Consider the following 14,692-nt stretch of genomic DNA (forward strand, 5'->3'; position numbering starts at 1 on the left):
TCAAGGGTACCTATGAATCAACAATGGTTTTAGTATGAATCTCATGAATAATTATGGATCCTTAATTATCATGACTTTGACAGAAAGAGCATGTTATGTCATGCATGCCGAACAATATAGGTTACACGGTGGTGGAACAGAAATGTGTTTTATATAAGAGATAAAGCCAATCATTGAGTTCAGCACATACTGTACCACAGAGTTCACAACCGAAGAGCGTTAGTGCTCTCTGCCGGTGACAGTGAGTACAGCGTAGTAGAAAATTGAGTAGGCTAAAGTATAAAAAAAAAAAAAAAAAAAAAAAAAAAAAAAGTGAAAACAGTGGCATAAACAGCCGATTTGCCACCACATTTATTACATTATTTGCCTTTCATTTTGCCTCTAGCCTTTTGATGAACTAAACTCACTGGATTCAACAATGAATAATTGCGACAGTAGTTTACACAAGAAATGCTAGCTTGCTGAGGGAACAAAAATTATTTAGTGATTAACACTGGTAATAATATTTACACTTCAATGGATTTTATTCTAATCAAATACATTTTTTTTATAAATATTAAATCACATGATTTTACGCAAATTTAGCATTCATGTTACTGTGTAGTTTTATAAATTTATGTGTTACTTGTGAAAAGCTATAAATAACATACAATATTTTAAAATATAGACAGGCTATGTTGCAGAAGCTTGTTTGAACTACTAGTTTTTATTTATTATGTTAAGCATTCTACCCATCAATGAAATAAACAGCAGGATCCCACTGTGATAACTTTTTTTTTTTTTTTTTTACTTCAAAGACACTGGCTCTTTAAGAGAAACACGTCACAGAAAAGACCGGAAGAGGCATGCGGAGCTGCATTTATCAACACACGAAGCCATAAACCGTCATAAAGCTGCTTCCAATTCCTGCACAGATGACCGAAATGACACTGCTGCTTTAAAGCGCTTCAGCACCATTTAAGGGCACGTCTCGGCTATTTAATACAAGATAATTTTAGTCCAAAGAACGAGTCAGACAGCTGAATATATTACAGTAAGTACTGCAGTGATGGATGCTGGCCGTGTTTCAAAACTCAGTGAGCCGCCTACATAGACAACATGCACAGATGCGTTATGTCCATAACGCCCTTTTTTCTGCCATACAGACAGTATTATCAGGTGTTGTTTGTTTGGCAAAATGCTTTGGTGCTTTGATCAGATTTGCTTGTGTTTACTGTCCTCCAGGGTAAAACTTAGATATTAAATAAATTATAAATAGTAATAATAATAATAATAATAATAATAATAATACAGTAAAAAGAGGAAAAAGATTCAGAATATTGAATAAATGATTTGAAAATGCTTGAAGATTTGTAAATATTAAAACATAAATGTTGTTCATAAAGCTTTTTGTATGTAATCACTACAGAACACACACACATATTATATATATATATATATATATATATATATATATATATATATATATATATATATATATATATATATATATATATATATATACACACACACACACACACACATATACATACATATATATACACACACACACACACACACATATATATACACACACACACGCAAAATTGTAGACACCTTACGTTAGCATTCGTGTTGCTATATAGTTTTATGAATTGTTGAATTAATTGTTTTATAATTTAAATTATTGCTGAAAAGCCATAAAATAACTTAATATTTTTAAATATAGATATGTTGTAGAAGCATGCTTGAACTGCTAGATTTTCAGTTTTTAAATGTTGTTTTTAAATGCATTTTTAATGCTATTTTAAATGTTATTGTTATTATTAATTATTGTTGTTTTTATTGTACAGATAGTAACAACACAACAAAAGATAACTAAAAATAAAAATGATTTTAAAATAAAAAATAATGAAATTAATATTTCCAAAAAATATTAAATTATAGATTTTAAAATAATGTATTTATAATAAAGCCTGAGGTCTTGATCAATAACACGGATCAGTGTCTGTGAAGTTTATGAAGTTGAGTTTAGATGTTCTTTCTCATCACAGGTCAATAATGAGTGCTGAAGCAGTCAGCTGTACTATAAAGTCACCTGTCGCACTGCAGATTGGAGATGCTGTATCTGATTCATCTCGCGCTGGTGTCTATATAACAGACATCACCCTTGCTGAGCCTGTAAACGTGAGTGTCTATCACAGTACATCAGTTCATAAAGGTTACAATTATTGATTGACCAGCATGGGTTTATTAATGCCCGACAGAGGGGGCCTTTGCAGTTCAGAGGCCCATTTCAAACAAAGAGTCAGAGCCTGTTTGTCTGTCAAAAAGACAGACAAATCCTATTGTATGCAATGCGACTGCAATTATTTAATTATCTAATTATCTGTAATGTTAACGTTAACTCATATTTCATTCTTAATAGTCACATTTATAAATGCATTCTATCTACCACTATCCACGCATTACAATTGCGACCGAAAACAAATCAACATTCAATCTTCGTCAATTCAGTCTTCCCCTCAGATAGCACCTTGGACAGCCATAATGTTAGGCTTGAGAACAAAGAAATAAAAATGAGAGAACAGGAATTAGTGAATTAATAGGCTACATTAAGAGGAAATATTTTGCACTTATTCCGAATTTGACGTTTAGAACTTGGCTTTCAGATAACTGCGTGCTGCAAAAGCTTATCCAGCGATCTCATAACGTTGTGTTCAATTGGACATCTGGGCAAGTGCAGACAGTCTTTCTTGCAACATGGTGGACTGCAGGAATGATTTTTAGAAATATAGAAAAATTAATAGATGAAATGAAACTAAAACTGCCAGTAGGTGGCAGCAAATCATTGTCTTTACAAGTGAGTCATTCAATCATTCAGGCTCCGTTTACACTGTCAGTCTAAATCCGATTATCTGTGTATCCAATTAGAATCTGATCTAAAATAATTGACTGTCCACATTGTGTTTCGCAACTGTTCAGATCCGATTTGTGTGTCCCATGCCGCTCTTTCATTTTGTGGTATATATGCATTGGTTTCTATGGCAGTGACATTGCATTGGTAAGGTATACGCCAGAGCCATTGGTATACGCCAACAACAACCGCAACACAGAGGGGTTTGCAATACAGATGTTGTTTTATTTACAACATGACAATGTGTAGCCAACGCGCTAGACTACTGCATCTTATGAGGCAAAGGCAGAAACATTAGGAGGCTGGTATGCGCGGCTTTATTCCTCACAAAACTGATTTCAGACATACTTTTGAGGCAGCATAAAGGTTTAATGATCTACAACAAAATATAGCAAGCTTTGGTGATAACGGAGTAAATATTGTATTGCTACAATAGTAATTTCTCATTAGAAATAACACCAAAAGTGTTTTTAACCAACTTTTTCCATACATTTTCACACAACTTTCAGACGCCATATATATATTTTTTGCTCTGCACTGTTGTATAAAATCAATAGGCTATCATGTTTGCAATAGTGCTGATGTTCGGGAAAACAGCATTCTGACTTATAAACATAAATATAAGCTATTATAAATATTAAAAACCAAGAACTCATACAGGGACATTTTTTTGCCCTATATATCTTGAATTTTGGGAGCATTTTATTAATTTTGGTGGCATTTTTGCTCCCAAGTCCCAGTAATTTCCAACCCTGGAGTGTGCACGTTGGGATGGCGGGGGGGTGGTGCTCTTTTTTTGAGCACAAGCAGAGGCCCCTTCTGTTGCGAGGCCATAGCAAATGCTGCTACTGATGCCCAATATCTATATATTATTACACAGATTTGCTGGTATATCCCTTGTGCTTGTGTCTAGATTCAGGAAATCTCTTTCAAGAACTACTACACAGCATATTTGACGGTCCGTTTGCAGCGGAGAGAGGAGAGTTCTGCTAAGTGGGTCACTTGTTTGAGAAACTACTGCCTCATGGCTAATCCACACGCCGAGGCCGGATCACATGACTATTTCTCCATCTACAGACAACAGGTAGGACAAGGCCACCAAGAGAGAACGAGAAACCAAAATATTCATCATTTGGAAAAGAGCAGCATGCACATTCTGCTAAACTTCTGCTTTTATGCTACATGGAAGAATAACAGTCCCTTTATGGGGGTTTAAACTAGGGATGTCAATTTACGATCATTCCCATGATCGATCGTCGTTTAAATTAACGATTAATCATTAACCTTAAAGGGATAGTTCACCCACAAATGAAAATTCTGTCATCATTTACTCACCCTTAAGTTGGTCCAAACCTGTATGAGTTTCTTTCTTCTGCTGAACATAAAGGAAGATATTTTAAAGAAAGTTTGTAACTAGGCTGCTTTGGGGCACCATTGACTTCCATAGTAGGAAAAAAAAAATACTATGGAAGTCAGTGGTGCCCCAGAACTGTTTCCCATATTGTTCAAAATATCTTCCTTTATGTTCAGCAGAAGAAAGAAATGTATACAGGTTTGGAACAACTTGAGGGTGAGCAAACGATGACAGAATTTTCATTTTTGGGTGAACTATACCTTTAATACTGCATGATGCATATACTGCAATGACATATAGTCACCGGCATGACAAAATGTGCACATGCTCAAAATGCCAGCTTCCTCACCTGAATGAAAATGTTTTTTTTTAGTCTACATACAAATAAAACTAGTAGCAGGATTGTAAAATGAATCAATGCGATTATGATCATATGATGTTAGAGCACCATAGCCTATGTTTGGGATAATTTTACTTTAAATGTTGGTTATTGTTGGCTGTTTCATATCCTGTCATCATGGTGCTCGTTGTAGTATTGTATTTTAAAACACAATCGCAAAGTTTGCAATTAACATTATCATCATTTAAAGTAAAATGATCCCAAACGTAACTACTGCGCGTAGGGCTGTGCCGGTCAGCTGCCACTATGGTACGACGTAACACATTTTTGCACGTATGATTCTTTTTTATGTGAATATTTTGACAAGTGAAGTACAAAGTTTTGTTTACAAGAGAAATAATTGGTTAGTAAGCAAAAGTTACATTGTGACCATGGAACATTTGGATTCATGTTGAATGATAGAGGTACGTGCGAGAGAATTGCGAGATATAAACCGAATTATGAGAAATAAAGTCAGAATGGTGAGAAATAAACTCGCAGTTGTGAGATATAAACTCAGAATTGTGAGAAATGCAGTCAGAATTGCGAGATTTGAAATTCTTCAAATTATGACAATTTATTTATGACAAATAGCTGTATATGTCATAATTACTGCTTTTGTGAGCAGGCAAAAGATGTTATATTTTTAATCTTTTTCAATCATTACCTCTAAGACAACATCAGCAATTGTGTCCGCAGTATATCTTCAGTTTTTCAATTAAAAACTCTAACCGTTTTGTCAGCCATCCCAGTATAATTGCAGCAGCTCGGAGAACATTTTGTTTGTCATCACAGTGATTTGGCCTATTTGTAGCTCTCCGGGGATCTGATGTCTCGGTCTTTGATCTGTGAGTTGCCTGTAATGACTGCTTTAATGTATTGAGATCAGGCTCCCTCGATGCTTTTTAGCTCAGTTTCAAAGACACAAAGATATTAGACGTGCGTCCTCAAGTGAACTCTCAGATGATTGGACGCTGAGTTCTGCACTGTATGGGCACCTTTAGTGTCATCCAATGAAATTTGCATCGAAAAACCCACCTGGGATGCCACATAGCTCTCACCCTATCTGCCATAATCTGTGTAAGCCATTTTTTGATGTCAGCGGACACTGCAATGATAAATAAGTTTTTATTAAGAAACGTAGACATATTGAAAACAACATCCTTGCGGGTCTTTATAATTATAAGGATGTCTTCTTACTTATATGAGCCTTACTGTGTCATTGAATTTAATAGGATTACTTCACCCAAAAATTTAAATTCTGTCATAATTTACTTCAAAACCTGACATTCTCTGTACTGTGGAACACAAAAGATGAATTTAAAAACAATGCCAGCAAGACCTAAATAAAACCCTATATATATATATATATATAAAAAACATCTGGGATGCCAGATGTTTCATTTTTGTGTGAACTAGCACAAATGATTTAAAGAGGTACATGCTCAGAGTCGTAGTGCATTTACATGGTTTCCCTGGAGACAGACTTCAAAATCTCTTCAGATCTCTGAGAAAACAAGCAGATAACTTGCCAGTCTTTGCAGCCTCTGTTACTCCTCTGAAAAAGTAACGTCTTCCAAGTGTACAAAAGTGAGACATTTTTGCTGTGTCACCTTTTTTGGCGTATTCATGTAAATTCTTGAAATTCTGTTGGTTGGTGAAGGTAGTGTCAGCTTCTTGGTTACTTTGGCTGTTTGCTCAAATTATTACTACTCTGAAAAAAGGCAATCCTTTGTTTTATATAATTTATTTACCTATGTATTGTCCATCTATAAATGTCAATCTTATGGTATATACATTACCATTCAAATGTTTGAGGTCAGTATTATTTTAAATAGATCAAAAAAGTGTCAGTAAAGACATATTAAATGTTACAAAAGATTTCTATTCCAAATAAGTGTTCTTTTGGACATTTTCTATTCATCACTTGCTATTCATCAAAGAATCCTGAAAAAACAAAAAAGTATCAGTTTTCACAAAAATATGAAAACAGCTCAACTGTTTTCAACATTGAAAATAATCAGACATGTTTCTTGAGCATCAAATCTGCATATTAGAATGATTTCTGAAGGATCAAGTGACTCTGAAGACTGGAGTAATGGCTGATGAAAATTCAGCTTTTATCACTAAATTACATTTTAACATATTCGAATACAAAAAAAAGTAATCACAATAGTCACAATATTAAAGTTTTTACTATATTTTGGATCCAATAAATGCTTTAAAAAATGTTAAAAAGTCTTACGATCCCACTCTTTTGATCTTGTATTATCATATATGTATTTGTGTTCATATTATATAATCCCCGATATTCTCATGACAACGTTCTTTTCTGCTCTTTGCTTTGGGGTAAAAAGAATTTCAAAATAAGTAACCAACGGTTTACTGTTAGTGAACATCCCATCCACGCTGTTGAGAGCTATGTTCTGATGAATATGTGAATATGTGCTGTTTGCTTTCCTCTCAGTAACAAAATAAACACACATCAAAAATGACAGTGGTGAGAAAAAAAACTGTTAAGGAAGCATCTGATCATAGCAATGTGGATGTTTGCACCAGTTCTGCAATTCATCACTGCAGTCAAATCACGTCACATTTATTTATATAGCACTTTATACAGATTACTTTAAAGCAGCAGCTTTACAGTATTAAACATGAAAAAAAAACAAAAAACAGTGTCAGCGTCTCAGTTAGAATTACAACTTACAATATCTACTATAAAGCAGGTCTCATTCATGTTTTTCCTTGTGGACGTCTGACTTCGACGGACTGAGCAGAAGAAATTAACCTGAGAAGATTTATTTTTTCAAAGAAGGCAGGGCCTCAGAACAACACCCACCTATTACGTAATTGTCACGGACCAAATGGTAGTTTAAAGGTGTTTGCCAGCTGCAGCGAACTTTTACAGAAAGTACACCAAACGAACTTTGTTTTGGCCTGATTTTGTTTGAAATGACAACACACCAGTTCGTTCGCTGGAAGTATATCGGGGCCTTAATACAGTAAACATAATCATTAGAGATGAAACAACAGTGTGGTCCCAGAAGATCTTTCCAGGGTAATTCTGTGACATGAACAGCACTAAGCAATAAATGTATAGAAACAGTCCTAGTATCACTACTATCAGCTGAAGTAGAAGGAAACTTTCACACTCCATAGTCATCAACCCGAATGCAAATGTCAATTGTTTCGAGCAATTTTGCAGATTACTACATGAAACTGTCTCTTTTATCAGGTTTTCATTCTGTCTAGTTAATTAAAGCTTTGAAATGCACATCCTTAGTGTCTCTGTTAAATTCCGACGTTCATTCTTAATTTAACCTCCTTTGTTACTTTGATAGCTGCATGAAAGGCCCAAAATTCTCCCCCAACTTCGTGTCACTTCTTGCTGAGATCTTTTCTTCTCTATATTTGGCTTTTCAGATGTTGACGGAGCCTGATAATGTGACAACAGTTAGACTCATCTTGCGACAGCCCTCCTCAGAATGGCTCAATTTCAGCATTGAGGAAATTAACATTTACTCCTGTGCAAAAGAGGTACGTACATTGTCATTTATGTCACAAAATAAAAGGAATCGCAAAATTATGTCTGTCAACAAATAATTTATATAATTAGTATATATAGTATAGAGATTAAATATAAACTCTAAATATATACAGAGTTTGTTTTGTATGCTTGTGTTATGATTTTGTTTGTTTTCAGAGTTGATCAGTATGTGTGTTAGTTTAGATTTTTCTGTATATAGAACAATACGTTCCTGTCTGGTTTTGTTTTGCTTTGGTATGTTTGAAGTTTGTTTTCGATTTTGTTTGCTTTTCTGTGTTTGTTTGGAGTTTGTTTTGTTTGCTTGGTTCTTGTTTTGTTTGTTTTGTTTTTGTCTGTCCAGCGAGATGTTCCTAGCTGGATTTGTTTTGCTTTGTTTTTGGTTTGCTTGCTTTATTTATTTATTTACTTACTTAATTTGCTTTTCTGTCTTTGTTTGACGTTTTGTTTTATTTGTTTTTTTTTGTTCTACATTTGTTTTTTGAAGTAGTATTTTACGAAACCAACAAAGTTTGTTTTTGATTTTTTATTTATTTACTTATTTATTTTAGCTTGGCGTTTGTTTTGTTTAAAGCAGTATTTTACCAAAACCTACAGAGTTGCTTAGTATATGTGTCTTTTCAGTACTCAGTGTTTTTGTTTTGATGGGTTTTTTTTTCCTTTTTCTCCTTTCTGCATTTTTGCTTGGTTTTGTTTTGTTTGAGGCAGTATTTCGCCAAACATTGTTCAGTGGATGTTCAGTGGATTTTTATTTATTTTTTTTGTCTGTCCAGGACTCAGAGCGAGATGTTCCTGCCTGGTTATCCACTCTCACACCTGTAGAAGAACCTCTTGATTTGAATGTGAGTATTTTGTGTCTTATAATATGTTGTATAATGCACAACAGTTGTCATCTAATGAATATTGAAAATCTTGTTGTTTAATAGCATATACAATGCTCCCTTTAAAGACTGGTAGTGCCACTTCATTTAGCAGCACACAAGCGTCTCTGTAGTTCCTATGTATTTATGCAGCTCTGAGGTGTTAATTAAAAATATTGCTCAAGAACAGAATGAAAAGATAATTACGGAAATGTATGAAACTCACAGGTTGTTGTTTTTCAATATCTGAGCATTGAGGCCATGTCCCAGTTCTCATTTATCTGTCATTTGCATTAGAAATGTAAGATGCTTGTTTGATGGTTTGAAAGTGTCTCCATAGCTTTATTGATGAATGCTCAACTTAATGTTTATTTAAACAGATTCACCACCTGAAAAGCAGAGGAAGTAATTATAATTCAGAATTTGTTGTTTACCTATAGTATTTCATTGGGGGAAAAGACCTGTTCAGTGGTAACTATGAGGCGAATATGAGCTTGGAATTTAAAAAATTGTGTAAATAAGTTTTCATTTAATGTTAGGAATTTTCTGAACTTCTTATTGCTTGTAATTGTTATTTTGCATTATACATATGGGCATGGGCCACCCAGCTTTGTTGATATAGACATTAAACAGGACCTGTTTAATGCTTTTTACATTTTCAACTTTCTTTAGCGTGTAATGTTGCTGTTTGAGTCTGCAAAGTTACAAAGCTCAAAGTTTCTCCAAAGGCAGTTATTCTCTATATCAGTGCTTACTGTTTCTGAACCCCCCGAAACGCCTCCACTGTTGTCTTGAGTTTTCTTCTGGGAACAAACACGTAACAATATCCCTCATTTAAATAATTCCCACCCAAGACGCGCGCGCACACACACACACACACACACACACACACACACACACACACACAAAAAAGAGAGATGGGATGGGGCCTGGTTGAGTTGCATAAGTGTGTTGAAACTTGTGGTTTTGGAAAGGGGCGTGACATTTCACAAACACGTTCAAAGCGGTTGACCAATCACAACACACTGGTCCAGCTGACCAATCAGAGCATATTGTGCTTTTCAGAGGGAGGGGCTTCATAAAGACCGAAACTAAACTGAGTTTTTAAACATACAAGCATGGAAACCTATTCTAGTAAAGCCCAAAAACAAAATCAAGACTTTGAAAAAAGGCATAATATACCTTCTTTAAAAACCCATATTGGTCTACCACCAGTAACAAAATCATCATTTAGACCAGGGGTGTCCAAACTCTGTCCTGGAGGGCCACTTGTCCTGTAGAGTTTAGCTCCAAATTACCACAACGCACCTGCCTGGAAGTTTCCTGTATGCCTAAAAACCTTGATTAGCTGGTTCAGGTGTGTTTAATTGGGGTTGGAGCTAAACTCTGCAGGACAGTGGCTCTCCAGGAGCAGGATTGGACACCCCTGATTCAGACCAATACTGTTAAACATTAAATGCAGGTGTTTTTTTGTGTGTGTTTTTTTGTGATGAATACATATTATTTGAAAATGAGTAATATACACTCCTTAGAACAAATATTTTTAAAATATTGATTCTTACAATAATAATTATTCTCATCTCTATGGCAGTACTTTACTGCCACTTGCTGGTCAAAACTGAATCTGAAACTTAACTCCACAAATAAAAAATGATTTTTCCCATTTTATTTAGTTTTGGTTAATTTTGTTTTACTTCACACACACTTTCCTTGTTTGTGTTTTACATAAGCAAAATGCTAAACATTTGAAATGATGTCAGGTTGAGTAACTGATGATGATTTTTGAGTGCACTATACCTTTAATAAAATGCCGCAGTTAATGTTTGTTTGTTTGTTTGTTTGTTTGTTTGTTTGTTTGTGTGTGTGTTTGTGTGTTGGTTGGTCAGGGACTTCCTGATCCAGAGACGGTTTCCTCCAGCATTCAGCAGATGTGGGCACTCACCTGAGATCATGCAGGCAAGCCAGACTGCGGCTTCCATCGGACGTTTCGATGTGAGTTACACTATTGTTTACCCGTACCATTATCTTTCTTTTGAACTGAATTAACGTGTTTTTAAACATCCAATTTCAGGTGGAAGGCTCTTATGACGTCAAATTACTGTCGTACACATAACGGGAATGCTGAAAACTGAACCATACTTTGACTTCATCATCTGTTCATTCAGTTTATAATTTCATTTCTTGAGATGAAACCACTTGCACCAGGATAGTTTTATTCAATATTGGAATTACTTTTTATATATAGGACTGTGTATTTGTTATTTTATTCTACTTATTTATTTTTAGGTTTCAGAGAATATTTTAAACTTACTTAACTTATGTAAATGACATAATTCTCATAAACTGCATTAGTGACTCTACAAACCAGATACTTTGAGCACAGCACGATTGGAAAATTCATTGGTCAAAAGTTATGGGGAGTCTGTATATTAAGATTACTTATGTATTTATTTACACATTTGTGATCGCACATTTAATAAAAATAATCATCCATGCATAGACTGCAAATGTTTCTCATTCATCTTAGACTGTCGTTTGTAAATAATACTAATTTATCTATTTTACTATTTTAAGTATGTAATTACATTGATGCACCGTTACGTTCAGTCTGAAGATTTATTGTCATATTTTCACCACAGAATTAGGTTAGATAATTAGGCTGCTACTTCTGTCTAAAGGAATTATCCACCACATAATGCCAGACTAAATATTAAGATAATCTTCATGGTGAAATTTTAAAGTGAATCGCTCTTGCAACTTTTGACATCGTTTGATGTCTTTTTTTTCAAATGTTAATAAAATGCATCTCACTTTGTGTTAATTAAAACTCAATGGACATGTTCATGGTTGCCAGGCAGTAATCAAGAGCAGCGCTGCTTCCTAATGCTAATCATTGGAAATCAATGGTCGGCGTCCAAGAGGAGCCTCCATCTGTCTCTGCTGGCATCTCGCACACATCCGAGAGACCATATCGTCTATGCAACATTAGCCTGCAAATGGAGCTCCGCGATTCCGTCCCCGCAAAGTCAGACAAAAAGATCTTCTTTGTGCAGAAACCAATGGCTAATATCCGCAAGTTAAAGTGTCACTTTGAGTCATTTATTATCTGCAGCGTGATCCACAAATGTTAAAATATGATTATGGTTTAAAAGATGTCTGAAATTTTAGGCTATGAATTTAATGTGTCATGATTAATTATAACTTTCAAACACATCAACTTAAATGTATCTGTTTTCCTTACCATGATTCGCACGGTTCATCTGCTTGTCTCCAATAGATGGCAGTAGATAAACAAGTTACTGACATAAAAACGCCTACATTGATACATTATTAACCACAAATAATCGTCTGCAAGTTTAGAGATAATGGAGATTTTAATTATTTCCCATAAAATAGTCAAGCATTAGGCCTACTCAGTTTCGGTTAACACTTGATCCGTTTTGTTTACACTACAGCTGTAGCCTATAAACTATATAGGCCTACTATATATTCATTGAATGAATAACTTGAATTAATTTCAAGTGTTTAAGCTTTTAGATAAAAAAAGATTTTAAGACAATGAGAAAAACCATTTCAATTATATGCAAACTTGTGTTATTGTTTTGTGGTTAATTATGTTAATCTGTATTGCTGGCTAACAGTTAGCTGCTATTTTAGTGAAATCAAATGAAACTAGTTCACACTTATAAATATTGTTTTAAAATTAGCTTACACAAATATTTGAATTACTGTAACGTCTCAGTTTTATTTGTCATGGTAGGCTGTAGTTATTCAGATTAACTTCAATGTTTTACTTACATTTACTCCATAAGGTATATTTCACTGATATCACAGCTTTAAAAATGTACTCAATATTTATTAACTAATAAAAAAAATAAAAAAATAAATAAAAAAAAAACACTACTATAAAAGTACATCATAGTTCAAGTTTTTACAGTGTAGGCCTACATTTTGCATCCTCTAGTCATTTTATTGTGTCCAGTAGATGGCAGTAGCTAAACACGCTGAACAAAGAAATACTGACAGAAGCAAGATGGCCTACATTGATAGACTGGTAAAATAAACTAAATACCAACTGTTAGTTTAATGGTAATGAATGGATTTTATTTCACACAGAACACAGGCAAGACCCATTACTCACCACATTAGGTTAAAGGATGTTCTGGGTTCAATACAATTGAAGCTCTTTACAGGTTAAGCAGTATCGACAACATTTTAGGCAGAATGTCAATTACTATCGAAAATAATTTCGACTAATTCTTACTTAAAATGGAAGTGTATGGGGGCAATTGCTCAATTGTAAGCATGTAATTGTCAATGTGTTTGTTCTTTTACAAAATGGGGGATGGATCAATTTTTTTTTTTTTTCTTTCCCCAGTGAATTGACATGCCTTAAATGCAGTAAATGCAGCTTCTGTTGAACCAGGAACCCACTATATCAGTATATTCATTTAAAATCTTTATTAGTACCACATGAGAGTTGACATACAACATAAACTTAATGCAAACTGGACATTTACTGCAGGCAGATCATTGGATTTAACAGTTAGCATTAGCAAATCTCAAAACACGACTAGGGAAGTTTCAAATGCATTTAGTTCTCATTTCAGTCTTTGAGTCTCAAGTGGATGTGTGAAATGAACTTGTGCAAGATTCCAGCCCACAAAGGGAGAAGAAACTTCACAAACAACCTGTATTCATTCTGCTGATTAACTAAAATTGCAGATGGACAATAACTTACACCGGTTATCCTCTTAAATCTTAAAATGTTCTTTGGAAGAACCTTATGTTCCTCTTCAGTGTCCATGTACAATTTCCATTTTCCAAAAATGACAACAAAACTCCATAAAAGTACCATAAAATTTGTTCTTCTGTTTAATATTTTCCATCTTTGAAGCTATATGATAGTCTTCTGTGTGGAATACACCAAGTAGTGACTCGCATATTGAAATGCGTCAAATATATGTGGAACTACATATTATAATGTATTTTTTCCCCCTCAAAGTCTATCAAATCGAACAAAGAAATGGTAAAATTTCATCATATCATGTCTTTCCTGTGGCTAATACTCTGAGGTGTGAATTAACATGTATAGTTTGTGGCACTGTATAAGTCATTTGAATAGGAATTGATAGGGTGTCCTTTACAATAGGTCTTAATTGGCATTTTATCCATTTCAGAGGTTGGCCAGAGGACAACTATCCATCACTGAGAAGCAGAACATCATCCTGAATGGGATTTTAATTGAAACCGAATTACTGAGAGACTTGTACTCTACTGACGGAGAAGATTTGTCTGGACTCTGCTGACAACTGGTATTTGAATTCAATATTGACATGACTTGCGCGCTTGCGCTTTCAGGACGACAGATTAACTGTGAAGAAACAATTAGTTTCTGCATTAAAGAGAAACTTCTGCTGAAAATGAAGCAATTATCTTCCTCTGCAAACCCATCAGGTCCTTTAATAAGTGGAAAAGTGTGAGGCCTTTGACCAGTATTTAGTTCACACTTGGTTTGCTCTCAAACAAAAAAACCCAGACCGTTGTTGTCTGAATTTAAACAGCAAGAGAAATGCCTTAGAAAAGCAGCAGCATGCAAAATGTTCACCACCGGTTGATGTCCGTTATGCGTAATGGACCTGAGCACGCGCCTCAAGCA

The 14,692-nt window shown here is 34.6% G+C and overlaps 1 protein-coding gene and 1 long non-coding RNA gene across 2 annotated transcripts in view; both read left to right on the forward strand.

Annotated features, from left to right (window-relative positions):
• The first annotated feature begins 815 nt into the window (after nt 1-815).
• On the forward strand, nt 816-11,528 carry nicn1 (nicolin 1). Its single transcript, XM_051908669.1, is given in 8 exon segments — nt 816-1,033; nt 2,034-2,166; nt 3,810-3,980; nt 8,053-8,166; nt 8,947-9,015; nt 10,920-10,976; nt 10,978-11,025; nt 11,105-11,528. Coding segments are annotated over 7 exon segments (627 nt in total). The 5' UTR covers nt 816-1,033; nt 2,034-2,040; the 3' UTR covers nt 11,147-11,528.
• A 980-nt stretch (nt 11,529-12,508) lies between these two features.
• LOC127520507 (uncharacterized) overlaps nt 12,509-14,692 on the forward strand; it is a 32,860-nt gene continuing 30,676 nt past the window's right edge. The window contains exon 1 of the long non-coding RNA XR_007932140.1: nt 12,509-14,348. This is a non-coding gene — a long non-coding RNA (uncharacterized LOC127520507). The remainder of the gene's footprint in view (nt 14,349-14,692) is intronic.

This window comes from Ctenopharyngodon idella, chromosome 10 (genome assembly GCF_019924925.1).
Source record: "Ctenopharyngodon idella isolate HZGC_01 chromosome 10, HZGC01, whole genome shotgun sequence".
NCBI lineage: Eukaryota > Metazoa > Chordata > Actinopteri > Cypriniformes > Xenocyprididae > Ctenopharyngodon > Ctenopharyngodon idella.